This window comes from Falco naumanni, chromosome 4 (genome assembly GCF_017639655.2).
Source record: "Falco naumanni isolate bFalNau1 chromosome 4, bFalNau1.pat, whole genome shotgun sequence".
NCBI classification, from domain to species: domain Eukaryota; kingdom Metazoa; phylum Chordata; class Aves; order Falconiformes; family Falconidae; genus Falco; species Falco naumanni.
Window position 1 is genome coordinate 68,337,848 of NC_054057.1, and position 14,736 is coordinate 68,352,583.

At 45.5% G+C, this 14,736-nt stretch overlaps 1 protein-coding gene across 3 annotated transcripts in view; it reads right to left on the reverse strand.

Moving 5' to 3' along the window:
* Positions 1-14,231, reverse strand: part of HOMER3 (homer scaffold protein 3) — a 30,700-nt gene extending 16,469 nt beyond the window's left edge. For 2 of the 3 annotated variants that reach the window (XM_040589590.1, XM_040589589.1), the window contains exon 1: positions 6,887-7,173. In XM_040589590.1, the coding sequence (XP_040445524.1) occupies positions 6,887-6,891 (5 nt within the window). In that variant the 5' untranslated portion in view covers positions 6,892-7,173. Of the gene's footprint in view, positions 1-6,886; positions 7,174-13,541; positions 13,709-14,124 lie in introns of those variants that run through there. The other variant, XM_040589587.1, reaches the window with a different exon arrangement.
* Positions 14,232-14,736: the final 505 nt, after the last annotated feature.

Consider the following 14,736-nt stretch of genomic DNA (forward strand, 5'->3'; position numbering starts at 1 on the left):
GAGACGCATCAGTGGAGTAACGTCTGAGGAGCACCCATCTGCATTCAGCTTGCTTCTGACCTCTTGTTTCCAAAAACACTACAAAGCATTTAAAAATAGACCTGAAAGTGCCTAGGATTCAAACTGTCATGTTCTCTCTCCCGCTACAGCCCTCTTGTCCCCTGGGGTTTGAAGTGTATATGCTGGATACACCACACACCCCTAAACGCTGACACTTCTTTTCCTGCTCCCAGCTGGGAGTCCCTGTAACAATACAGACATAGCAGTGAAAAGGGCATGTGTAAATAAAACCACTTACATCCCCCCAGGGCTGTCCTTCGCAGATAATTAAGAAAAACCAAAGCAAATGACTGAAAGGACAAAGATCTGGCTGAGACACAGACACGATCAGCAAGTGCCTGATGGCAACTGGAAAGGATCCAGGTCTCATCACTGCCAGCATTTGCTCCCAGCCCAGGGAGGGAAGGGCAAAATTCAATACCCCAAGTCCTGCTGATAGCTTAAAAATGACCTGTCCCTGGTGAATGTTCCCTAACGCTCCAGCAGCAGGCTACTAGCTACCAGGCAAAACCAAGCAACTAAAACTGAAAAGAAGAGATGGTCTAACTCATCTAGGTAATCCTGATGGGTTCACATCAGCTCCAGGATGCTGCCTGAGCAAAGACCAAAACGCCTCCTTTTGTGGCTTCTCCTTACAGAGAAGCTGGAAGAAGGTCACGGGGTGTTTGGGGAGGACACATAAATATAGGCTATGGATCAATCATTTCCAATTTGCTCACTGACTGAAGTCTCTGACTCAGTGGTCATTAAGGCAACACGTAAAACTGCACGCTGGTCTCATTTCCACCTTGGTTCTTAAATTATTTCCCTCTCCTCAGAATCCAAATTGATTTCTTAATGAATAGCAGCTTATTTCACCATTGCCAGGAGAGCAAATCATTATTTGCCCTCTTAATTTACAGTCTCAGCAGAGCAGCAATGGACTGAGCAGGCCAAAGGGACCAAGTTCGCTAAGGCTGGACAAGGGACCTCATTGCGTTAGGACATGCTGATGCACTGCCAGGACCCTGGAGGAGAAGCCTGCCCTGCAAGCACTGCCCTGTGCCAAGGAGGTACAGATGGCATCAATTCAGTCCCCTGCACCAGTGCCACATTCTGCCTAGCAGGGGAACAGCGGGCAGCAAAGGTACCAAAGGCTGGAGAAGGCTAAAACCAGCGCCACCCCCTCTATTCCGTGCAATCTGAACTCATATGTCACTGGATGCATGGACTGTCCTTGAGTGTCCTGTCTGGATGCAGGCTCTACCCTCCTCTTCGCAGGCATGCCGGCCTCTTCCTAAGCAGGATCTTCTAAAATAACCCCCAGAGAGAACGCAACGGAAAGGGGGATGAGCCACCTCCCAGAGAGGTCTCTCCAAAGAGGTACTGCAGCATCTCCTGTTTAGGAGTCAGCACCAAGGACCGGTGCCAGGCTCGTCCCATGACACACCTGCGATGTGTAGGATCGTATGGATCGTTATATAGGAGGCATCATGGTGACACATGCCCACCCCAGCGCAGTAAAGCAATATCCAAGCTGAAGCAGAGCTGCTGACACCCGGCTGCTGGGAGCTCAGAGCCCATCTTGCACAGAGGGATCCAGACACACATCTACCTCATGCCTTAATCCCTCTGCTAGGTATGTCTTTAACAGGAGGATTTCACAGTTTTCTCTCTAATCCTCCTCAGAAAAATACCTGCAACTTGCAAACAAGTCTAATAGCAGAACAGAAGTAAAAAGGTGAAGAGTTTTTTGGTTTAAGCCACAGGAGTCACAGACAGAGCTAGGAACAGGGCATGCTCTCCACGGCATCCTCCAGCCTCCTGCCACAAGGTAACAGCACACAGTCCTGTAAAGCAACACATCCCATTCTAAGGAATAGCCCAGGTTAGAGGAAGGGACAGAGAGCCCTGGAAAGAACTGCTCAGCAAAATATTTAGATCTAAATGTCAACAGGACTGTGGCAGCTCTGGTGTGTTTCACTGCATGCTCACCCCCTTCTCTCTTTACCCCATCCCAACTTCAGCTGCCTGTCGGGGTCTTTACACCTCAAAGAAACCGTGTTGTGTTGCTTTTACTTTCTCAAGGTATTTCCAATGCAAATAGCACCTCTTTGGGAAAATCCTGCTTGACAGTTCCAGGCTCACTCTCTCTTCAGCAGATTCCTAAACCTAAGGGCAACTGCTAAAAAGCAGCCCTCCTGCCAGACCTCTTCACAGGGAGAAAGGGAGAGGAAGAAATCAGGCGTTTATTGTTTGCTTTAGACCTTTTATTGCATCCAGTGATGCCTTTGCTTGATCACTGCTATGCTGGCTGTGGGGAGGGGTCTCTTTCTGACTGCACAGCTGCATTTGACTTGTGCTTTGTCCTCATTCTTCTCTGATTTTCTGTGCAATCTGGAAGATTTTTCCCACTGAGATCCTCTCTCTCTTTTTTTTTTTTCCCTCAGTAATTCTCACCTCACAATCCTGCCTGCCTGTGACATGCCCATTTAGTTAACTGAATTACTTATCACATCCTGCTCACCTGCCCCCACCCTTTGCTGCATGACCAGAGAGAAGAAACCTTATGTTTGCTGTGGAAAAGGAAGCTTTTAGAGTCACCATTCCACAAATTTATATGAACGTTTATGTCCTGTTCTCAGGTCCAAAGCAAGACGTGCAACAAAAGTGCGGGATCCAAACCTAGACACAAGTAGAGTGTTTTGAGAGAGGGATTTGGCCAGTGAGTCCGAGTTCAAAGCACTCAAGAGACACAGTGAATAGGTCTGAGGTTTAGAATAAAATCTTTTAGCCACTTAAGACAGCAGCTGGAACATGCTGGGAAGGCTGAGCTTTGGTCCTCATTAACTGCATTTGCCTTGGTGCTCCTGGACGGGGTTCAGACAAGGGCATCTCTAGGAAGTCCATGTGCTGTTCCCCAGCCTGTACCTCCTCTCAGTCACTGCAGCTCCTCTTTGCAGGGATATTCATTCACTTGTCAGAGAAAGGAGCCTCTCTGCACTTGGACGCAGAGAGGATAATCACTTCAAACACTCTGCTCTGCACGTAGGCAGTCTGTGGTTCCCCTTCACCTAAAAACCACACCAAAAATGCCTTGCAAGAAATTACAAAGTACCAGATCAGCCGAATCATTTGTTTTTGTGGATCATAGGCAGAACACTACTCAGCCACAGGGGCAGGGAAGGGCTCCAGGGGTGCAATGTTCCAGCTGACAGCAGCAGGATATCTTCAGAGTATCTAGGAATGTATTTTTACACTGTGACTGGGCTCAATACGAAGCCACAATGAGCAAGCCCCTCCAAAAGAGGTCATCTTCTGATAAAGGCCCTTTGCCAGCCACAGCAGGAGGTAAGGATTTCCCAGCTGCCGTGACAGAACTTTGCAATTCTCACTGCAATCCTCCCAAAAGCCCTTTCTCTCTGCAAGGTCTGGTTTCCTGGATGGGTGTCCGTAGGGCAGCTCACACAGAGCAGAAAGGGGTACGTGAGAGCATGTGAGCACGACAGATATGTGGCTCAGCTCTGGCACGAAGCCCACTGCCATGCTGAGTCAGCTGGGAGGCCGTGCTGGCTGCTGGCGTCAGGGCCAGGGCTCTCCCTCCTGCTGGATCACCAGCCAGAGCACGCGGGGGTGAGAAACCCTGCAAAGCAGCACCCGCCGGGATAATTTGAGGAAGAGGGTTGGCCAGGGCAGATGGGGGGAAAATGTTTTTCAGAATTTCAGACAGACAGAGCCCAGTATTTCAAAAGGCAGAACTAGAGCACGGAGAGGGCCTGAGAACCCATCTCCTCCTCCTCCTCCGCTGCTCTCCGTCTTTGTTTCCTTTTATCTTCCCTCAGCAGCTTGAATAGCTGCTGACTGCATGTCAGTGCTGTTTGGGGAAGAAGTGTGGGTTAATGGAAGCCAAACCTCATTTCTTTCCCTTTGCATTTCTCCCCAAAGTCTAACCCTTCCTCTTAGCCAGGGACTGGGTGTAACTCCCTCCACAGCCTACGGATTCTACTGTTTCACTGTAAATGGGTGTAGACAGCGAGCTTTGATATTGCTTCCCCAGGACTGGGGTGCAGAGCGAGCTTTGATATTGCTTACCCAAGATTTAGGCACAAGCCCCCAGGACACTGACTGTTAGACACTGAACTGCAAAACCGCTTTGGGAACAAAGTTTGGGAGAATGGATTCCCAGCCCTTTGTTCTCACCACCAGGCGGGTGTTCAAACCCTCTTAGCTGCAGCTTTGCTTTCATTCTGTGCTGCATCCTGTGTGACCTTGGGGAAAATGCATAGATGCTGCTAGTGTCCAGATGGGACTGAAAGAGGCCAGACCTCTACTCCACAGCCACAAAGGGAAGGTGGAGCAGTGCAGCTCCAGCAACGGGAGCTGGTGAGGGGCTGCCTTCCCTCCTGCCTCCCCAGCTCCCAAGAGATTACCCAGCAGGGCTTAGCACAGGAATGAAAAGCAGCTGCCTCATGGCCTGTCTGCAGATAAAGGGCAGCAAAGGAATCCTGGCTGAATATGCTCCTGTTGGATCAGCGTGGGGAACAGCGACAAGCATGCAAGGTCAGGCACAGAGACAGGGAATCAAGGGCATTTAAAGACACAACACAGCTGAGACAGATTTCTTTTGTAAACCAATCTCCATCTACAGAACGTCTTGGCTGCTGAACACTATGCTACTGGGTGTCTACAACACAAGCTGTGCATTCACCTTCCCAGGACAACTGTTACTTCTGCTACTAAGCTTCAGCAGCTCTTTCTTCTGAGACACGCAGATAGTTGCTGGAAGCCTGTATAGCAATTAAAAGTTAAGAAACCCAGCAGAGCCAGACTGCAGCTAAGTAATTCTTTATACATTCCAGAAAACATGTCCAGTAATAACAATCCAGTAATAATTAGAAGCAGAGTAGTGGAGATACATGCACATTTCAAAATGCTCCATGCCTCCAACACATTCTGCCTCTCCGTTACAAGCTACAGGACCCTCAGTACTTCCAGGCACAGATGCCTGCTCAGCTTCACTAGAGAAAGTCCCCAAGATCATCTACTACTTTCAAATTTTCAACCTGCCCTTGTCAGAGCTCCAAAAGCACAACCAGCAGCCTCTCTGACACAGGCAGTTTGAACTGCCTGTATAGCAGAGGTCAGTGGGTGACAGTATAGGTAGGGGTGAGTGAATTAACCTTGCTTGGTATACGTGACAAGCGGGTAAACTCTATACTGCTCAAATTAGGCACCAGTAAATTTGCACCTACCTATATTTATATTTGACAATGCTATCAGCAGAGTTCCACTCAGCTAGGACCCAACTAAATTCACTTCCCTCAGGATCAAGAGTTAGTTAGTAACAGTTAATTATCAAGTAACTGTCCTCTTCAGAGAGGAAGCCCTAACGCATTAATACCTACAGTGCAGTCGATACAAAGAGGCCATGGAGAATTATCCATGAAAACCAGAACATGTTAGAAAGAAATATAATATGGAGGGACGAAACCAAAATCCCTGATTTAAACATAAGTTAATGAAAATCAGCTGCCAGAATGTGATGTAAAAGGCGACGTACTTTTAATCTCTTTCATATCCAGAGTAAGCTAAATGCTGCTGAAAGCTACTCATGATCCTCATGTGATAAACGTACAAGAAAAAAGACACTTTTACCTCAGAAGTTAAGTGAAAATAAGCAATTTTGGGTGGAAATGTTATCCCTGGCTTAACAATAGTTTTTCTACTACACCAGTGTCATTATACTGTGAAGTCTAAGCAGACTGAGACGGTAACACTATCTCAATGTCTTCCATGGGAGCTGGCGACCCTCTAAAGAAATCACATAGCTGCAGTAGATCCAAGAAGGATCCATCCAGTAACTCTAATGAAGTACTAGTCCCAAGCTATCTGCCTGTTAAACCTTCCTGGCTGTTCTAGAAGTTTACAGTAACTTTTGCGGATCACAGGAAAAGTTACAGGGAAATAGGGACACTCTGATTTAACCTGGCTCAGCACATACTCCGCCAGCTTCAAAGGATCTAACGCCAGATTCACGCAACTGTCGCTTTTGATTCTTCCTCGCTACCTTTTCTGCCTCTTCAATCTGTGTTTGACTGTTCAATCATTTTATCTAGGTAGTCCAGGAGGAAAATTAGCAAAAGGAAATAAAGCCCCTAAGAATGTTATTTATTTCTCTTGCACTGTCAAACCCAAACGTTTGGAGCGAGTTGATCAGACAGGCTTCCTACAGATCCAGTGTGCTTTCAAACAGCCACAAAGACTTTACTGCACAAGAAATTCACATGTCAGGTCCTTAAAGTTACGCGGTTGAGACTTATAACTAGGACATAAATTAAATACCAGACTAAGCTCCTTTTTCCATGCCAAAATCCACTGCCACATCCATGCAGCATTATTTCACTCTCGGAAAATCTGAAGGGGATCATAAACTAAATCATCAGGGATTTCCAGTCAGCTATTTATCCATTTAGAAATGCAAACATAATCCATTTTACTGAATGCCAAAATCACAACAGCCAAACCAACCTCCTAATTTCTAACTTCTGGAAAAGTTTGTAGACACAACCCGGCTCTAGTCCTCCCACCCAGCCTCCCAGTTTGGATTTCATACAACATATAGATCACTGGAGGCTTCCCTCACATACGAGTTTATTTAAAGAAGTTGCAGAGACTCGCAATTATCTACTTTCTAACCCATAAAATAAAAGGCAAGCCTAAACTTTAAAACTTGCAATGTGGAAAACAGGCGATTTAAAACCTTCATTTCTTTTGCCATAACCTTTAAAATAGCTCAGCGGCCACGAGCAATAAAAGCAATTCAAGAATAATAAACTGCCGGTCTCACCCCATCTCTGCCGAGCGTCGGCTTCTTTCTCTCCCGTCCTTCCTCAGCCGCTTCTCCCCACGTTTTGATTTATTTCTCCCTTCCTCTTTCTTTCTGTCTTTCTCCGGATCCGGATGCTCTTTAAATTTCCTCCGGAATTTCACTTTGAAATCTTGCTAGTTTTGCTGTTGGCTCGAAACGCCCAGTCACCGCCGAGCTTGCGGGGCAGGGAGGGCAGGGGCCGACCGGCCCCGCGGGCGCCCACCCGCACCTCCGCGCAGAGCGTTCGGCGGGGCGCTGCCCCCCCCCCCCCCAACCCTGCCGCCGGCCCCCCCCCCCGCCGCCGCAGCCCCGGCGCTGCCCCCGCTCCGGCTGCCGGGCTCCCCCTTCCCCCCGGCACGGAGGGGAGCGGCAAGAGGAGGTGGTGCCTCACTCCGCAAGCCCGTTCAGACAAAGCCGTCTGCGGCGCCCGCAGCCCCGCAAGTTGCTCCCCGCAGCCCCGCCAAGTGCAGCCCCGCTCCGGAGCGTCAGTTCTTTGTTCTCTCCCCGATTTCTCCCCCCTTCCTCCTCCTCCTCTCCCCCCTACCCGCCTCCTCCCTCCGCCAACTGCCCCATCTCGGTCACATTTCTCTGCTTCTTCTCCTGACTTTATTCCCGGGGCCGGGGCCGGCTCGGCGGCACCACCTGCCGGGCAGAGCCAGTAGAGCCGGGGCCGACGGGGCCGGGGCTAGCGGGGCCGGGGCTAGCGGGGCCAGGGCTAGCCGAGCCGGGGCTAGTCACTCCCGTGCCCCCGACCGCCGCTGCCCCCCGGCTCCCGGAGGGTTGCCGCGCTGCGCTGGAGAACTTAATGGGCGCTGGCTCCCCATAAAAACTAAAATAGTGGTGTTTAATCTTAGTCTAGACATCTGCTCTATCAGAAATAGGGTGCTCTTTGTTGTTCTTTTATGAAGTCATTTCTGCAAGTGGAAAATTAACATAAATCATGAAGACGTTTGTATGAGATGGGAAAATAGCCTGGGAAGAAGGGAGCTGCGGGAAAGCGGAGTGTGGCTCATGAGCCATCAGCCACTCCCAGCCTGCCGCTGTGGCCAGAGCACCCCCGGCTGCAATGCCCAGGCTCCGAGCAGGAGAGGAGCGGTACCCCTGCCCCCCCGGGAACCGCTGCCCAGGCCCAGTGCCCGCACCTCCAGGATGCTGAACAACCAGGGAGGGCTCACAGGAGAGCCACGAGAGAGAACACAAGCAGCTTTGTACTGAAAGAATAAAAGCGCTTCGTCTGTTCATCAAGGAAAAAGATATGGTGTGACTTGATCATAACCATAAAAAACTTCCTGGTAGAAAGGAATTTTATACAAGAGTGCTTCTGAGTTTCACCAGCACAGGTGGCACAAGCCCTGCGGGCTGGGAGCCTGCACAGAATGGGTCAGTCTAGGAATAAGGTACGTTTTTTCATCATAAGGGTAGAGATGCTCTGGTAGCCTGGCTTTGTGAAGCCAACGGAAAGCCACAGCAGGAACAGATCTCTCCATGCCTGCTCCTTTTTGGCATTATATTCAACAGGTTTGCAGCAGAGATTCTGTGCACAGCAGCTGCTCTGGGTGCTGCTGGCAAAGCACAGTGGGTGTCCACCCCTACAAAAGAAGAATGGTGACCTGCTAGTGAACACTACCTATTCCAATGTGCTTGTGGTAAAACTCAGAATTGACCAGTATCAGCTGTACTGGGTGGGGTGTGGTTGTTCTGGGCCTTAAGTTATAACTCTGAAGCTGTAGACAAGTTTTACAGAGTTTTGAGATGGCAGCAACTATGCAAGCTTCTCATACAAACAAACCTCAGTAAAGAACCTGAAATTTGGCCCTGGCAGGAAACCACGTTTGCATTTCCTTGCAGGCACCCTGACCAGTGCGCTCAAATCCTGACCGAACACCAGCACTCCTCACTCCATTCCCAGAAGTGCCTCAGCTTCGCTTTATAATACGCCACTACCCCAACTTCCCATGAGCAGGCTCAGTGGTGCTGAGTTATGTCACTGCTGGATGATCCCAGTCCCCTTTATGGTCTTTGCTTATCAGGACACTTTAATAGGAAATCTTCCCAAGAGAGATTTTGTTAATCCCTGCACATTAATTTCTCTGTGGGTTAAAAACTTTAGAACTTGCACCAAAATAGTAAGCTCTGTACTGGTAATTTTACAATTAAAGGTGGAAGTAGCACTCATAATCTAGCAATATTCATATCAGATTTCAATACTAGCAGCACAAACACGAGCAATAACACTAGTTCCCACACTGCTTTCTGTGGTTTATCTCCATCCTACTTTATAAGGTATTTAGAAGGGAGATTCACTGAGCTGTAATTCTTTGTCTCCGGTGTCCCCACAACTTGCCTCTGTGTTCGGGGTTATGGTTTGCTGCTGGTGATTTTGAGTGTGACATCAAGATGTATTCTGAGCACACTAAGGTGTTTGAAACACAGGCAGCAGCTGTCAGCACAGAAGATTTCTGGCACCGAGAGCTGAACTGAGGTTAGAAGCAATGGGGAAGGTTTGTGTTTTCATAGCATATTGGTGTACATGCAGAAAAGCCATTGCAGGGCACAAATCGGAGCAGTTCTGGGTGGCTGTTCCAAGCTGGCAGCTGAACAAGTAGCTCAAGGACTACCTTGGCTCTGTCGCAGCACGGAGCACCGGCAGTCCTCTTGCCCCATATTCTCCGTCCTTCCTACGTGCAACATGGCAACCAATGACAAAAGGACTAAAACTGCACCAAAGACACTACTGAAAGTAGGGCACAATATCTTTCATATCGACCTGTTAACTGTAACTTATCTACAGTTTCTCTTAGCTAATTATTTTACACATTTAAATTAGGGTAATTAGATCAGCAGGAATTGAACTAAAACCAAATGCTGGTAGCCTTGTGAGGATTTTCAGAAACGGGATTTTATATTCCATCTGCACTTCCTTTCACTACGGGAAGAGAGTAAGTGTCCCCAAAGATAAGAATGGAAATTTCTATCACTTCCTATGCTGTTAGTTACATACCACTACCCAGTCTGTATCATTAATTTCCATATAGCCCTTTGCATATAGGGAGAGGGAATATAGGTAATGGAGCCCTGCAATCTAGAAGTAGACCCCCTTTCAAACAGTGAGACAAGACATGCACCTCATATGTTGTTTCTGCATTGCTCTAACAAAATTACTGAAATGCAGCCAGGCAGATCTTGGCGTAACCGTTTGCCGGCAGCTATCCAGTCTTCCGATTTTCAGATGTCCGTTGTATATAGTTCTCTTGCTCACACTTCATGCCTATGGCTTCACCTTGCTAGGAAAGGCTGACACTGTTCCCACCTTTACATCCCTCTGTGGCAAGTGCAAAGATTGCTCTGTTGGTAAGCAGCAGCGTTAGCAGACACGGTAATCCATGAATTTGCTTCTTACAAGTTCCACAGCTGGCCTCACCTTCCTTCTATGGTATTTGCATGCAATACCCAAGGAGATGTTGCTGTTATGAAGCGTAACAGAATAATTTGATCCTGGGAGAAAGAAGGCATCCTAAGAGACTGTGACTCCGATTCAAGATAAAGCAGTTTAACGTATTTATGTTTTAAGGGAGAAAAAACACTGCCTAGCCACTTCTCCGGTCTTTTTTCCTCTCCAGGTATCTGTTTGTACACATCGTCTTCATTTCCAACCATTCCTGTTTACCTTGAAAACAGGTGTTTTGCTACAGCTGGCAGAAACTTGTTTTGTGTGCAGCTGGAAAAAAATGAGCTGCCTGTGTCTAGAAGAGCATCAACCTTGTACTTCATGCATGTCTGGCAAGAGACAGAGTGAGGCAGCATAGTCTTTTGTTCAGGGATTTTCCTGATCAAGAACCCCTGTTATTTTCCAAATGAGAGAAAGTAAAAGAACATTTATTTGAAAATGAAGGAAAAAGTGTCTCAGAAAAAATGCTCTACTTTCAATGGCCTTTAAGAAAAGGAGCTATGATGTCTGAAAGTTGACCACAGCTCAGAAATAAATTCAGAACAACGCAGTACTTAAGCTGATTCATGACATTTTTGGACAGAGGAAGATGTATCATAAAGGTCACTAAAAACACATTAGAAAAATAAATGCATGGGAAGTGTTTTGAAAGCCTAAATAGAGGGAAGGGAAAGGGAAAGAAAGATAAAATATAAGAAGATGACTCAGGAACTTCTAACAAAGCACCAGATCTGACACCAATACTCACTATGGTCAGTGACAAGTAATTTCACCTCACATGTGAAATGAGAATAGTAGCAACCTCTTGGGGCACTGGGAGACTTAATTAGTTGCTATTCGTAGATTAAACAGAAAGTCTGAAGGTGAAAGCACTAAATGCTAAGTATTATTAGCTTCTGAAGTATTCATTTCTGTAATTGGGCAACCCCAACATTACAAGAAAGTGGATCAGTGTCAATTTTTGAACGGAATTTATTCTTAAGGTTCTATCATGTCAAAAAGGTACCCAAATAAGGAACTTTTCTTTTAAAAGTGGTAACTGGTAACACATCTATGTAATACACAATGCAGCTTGTTATCTTCAGTTCAGAGTTTCTCACTCTTACCCAAATTTACATTCCCCATTCCTTACCAGGAAACACCACGTCATCTCAACCAAACAGCTCGGCAAGCGGCAAGCTCCCAGAGCTCTCTGTGAAACCTGTGCTGTGCTGCGCACCGGCGCTGTACACCTTAAGAAAAGCTCACAAGCGTTGACTCATTAACACCAGACATGTTTGTTTGTGTGGCTGAACTCTTCCTTGCCCTGCTTGATCCCTCTGTAGCCACTGCTGGACTTCCCAAGCCTGCTGTACCAGTGGGTTTTGGGCTGGTTTCTCTGCTCTTCCAAGGCAGAGATAAATGACCCTTGTAGAAGTTCCAAACCAACAAGAAAAAGAAAAGGAGTGCAAACCCAGCCCTCAAGATTTTTAAGCCAAGCTTCTCTCTTTGGCTGTCCACAGATTCCTGTTTTGCTGCCTCGTTCAGCAAAGGTGGGACTGAAAATCCTCAGCTCCTGCTTCACTACACCTTTTTGTTGTGGCAGTAATGTGGGCTTCCTCTGTCTTTTCTTGGGCGTAAAGGCCATAGCAGGCCACAGCGATAAGGAATCCCTTCCTTCCCTTTGGATTTCTCAACTGAGAGACAATCATAGAAACCAGCCGCATCCATTGTCACATTAAATATTGCTATCCCTCCACCACAGAGAAGACATTTAGAGTCCTCGGCCTGCAGTCTGCTCCCATTAAACTTCCATACTATGCTTGCCAGAATCGACAGAGGAACACATTCAAGATGAACATTGTTTCCAAGGGTAAAGAGACATTTTCTGACACTATTTTCTGAAATTATGAAGCTAATTTTTTTAAGTAAGAGCACGGGGAATTTAAATTACATAACCAAATACATATTCAAATAAATGTAAAATTGAATTCACCAGTCTTGACAATGGGTAATGAACAGGTAAGGGGTAAAGACAAGGAAATCCCATTACTAACAGGTCTTACTATCAGTGACGTCTCGCTGGCCATATTCCCACTGATGTGCAACAGAATGAATACGGGACAAGAAGTTTAAGACTTCCCAATTCTAGTCTGATTTTTACTCACCTGTACACATACATAGCCATGGATAAAGGAATTCACCTTTGTATGCCTCAGTTTCTATAGTTAATGACATCTCTTCACAGAAATGCTTTGATGTCTGCACAATGCTTATATCAGCTGTGTAAAAGTTGCCCAACTGTCCCACTGATTGCCTTATTATCCTTTGTTGTGCAGTCTAAAATATACAAGACTAAAGACAACTCTGACTTTAAAGAGACATAAGTGAAGGTAAGAGACACATCTTGTGTCACAAAGAAAGCAATGGATCTTGCAACTCCTTACAAAGTTACTGCATAATACCAGATCACACACACCTGCAGTTATACATTAAAAGTAATTAATTTCCCAATCCCATTGAAAATAATAAAAGTAATTTTAAACAGCTGATAACAAATAACCTTCTTTTGAAGCATACTCCTGAACAGCAAAGCATGTCATGTATATGCAAAACAGCACCCTAAAGCAGTGACAGATTTAATAGGACATCCGATGCATCGTGTGATTTCTGCAAAGCAGGTGTGGGAGCGACACCAATAACTTCAAATAGGTCACATTTATGCTTCCCCTGAGAGTAAGAGTTTCAGTCTGAACTGGGGTGTTCTGACATTTAGATTGAGAGGGTTAAAAGCATTAGGCAGTACTAGCTCAGCATGGGTTTTTTTGGTCTTAGTTCAAAAGTAATAATCAGTTCTGTGTTTTTCTATAATGCAAGTACTCCAGAGAGCATAAACTGGACAAGCATTTTGATCACATTAAGTTAAAGTATTATTTCTTAAAAGAAATGTTCACTTACCTACACTAAGGCAGCTGGAAGCATCCCCATATTTCACACTTTGAACTAAATTCCTGGGGGTGAGGGTGGAACAAAACAGAAAAAAAAAAACCCAAAACCCAAATATATGAAAACACAGACAAGAAGTGTTCCAGCTGGCTTCATTCCATTTCTAGGAATCATCCTAGTTTTGTGTTACAGACATTAAGAGTGCCCTGATAAAGCAATCTCACATCAGGTGTGCAGCTGATACAGTAGCTTTTTACTTACCTTGTATGACCAGTTGGATTTGACAGCAGAAGACATTCCTTAGCAGACTGAGACCATGCGCAGTAAGGATCCCGTGCCAAGATGCAATCCAAGCAGTACTTGTACTGGTGGCACTCGGAAACTGGAAGCTGTACCACTTGAGACAGGGACTGTACATAGAGCATGCCCTGGAAATGCAGGAGGGAGTTCTTTTACAATAGTGAGATTTTAAGCTGTTATTTTCTAATATGGATCAAAAGATGTTCTGGTATTTATTAAAAACATCAATAAACTAAAAATCTTGTAAGAACGGATGGTGATGAGAAAAAACCCTAGCTTTCCAGAGCATGTAAAATGACAAGAGTTCCTTCCCTAATTTTTTAATGAACATAAAGGCTTGTTTCAGTTATATTTTGACACACAGAATTCAGTCTTCTACAGAAAAAAGATGTTTTGTGCTTCTGTTATTAACGAATACATGATAGAAGCAGAATTATGAGACATTTACAGGCTATTTAAAAGCCAGAAGAACAACACAGAAGAGCAAGGCCTGAGGCAAGCTATTACAGCAGTCACTTTCCATATGTAGGGACAGAAGTTCTACCTTTTCAGCAGACAGCTGGAGAGATCGTACAGGCTCAGGAGACAGAAACAGCTGTAGCTCTTCCACAATGAACATTTCCCCATCACAGCTGAAAGCTTTATGCAAATATCCATCATCTACATAAAATGAAATGTATTTCTGAAGATAAACTTGTTTAAACATAGCATAACATTTTAGCCTGATAATTCATGTTGAAATTAGATAGAGATTTAGAAGACATTCCTGGGCATAGGGAATTTTTTAAATTCTTCAAAGCAATTCTTATATTTTCTTTCAATAAAAGAGAAGTGATGATTTTTTTCAGTGGAAAAAAAGACCTCAAACAATCCCTGAATTTGCAAATATTACGTCAAGTCTCCTTTGATATGGAAAGTTTCTAAAGAGAGGCTTTTAATGTCCAATAAGCTAAACACATTTAATCTAACTGGGATGAAAATATTAAACCAGCAAGACAGCTTCTGAATGCAAAAATTCAAACAGAGCTGATGAATACTTTTACTTTTTTGAAGTCTCAGAAAAAAAATCTGGAACAAAATACTTAAAAATCTATAGTATTTTTTCCTAAAATAAATGCACTTACCTGTTCCTAGAAACAGAGTATCATAGGTTTGT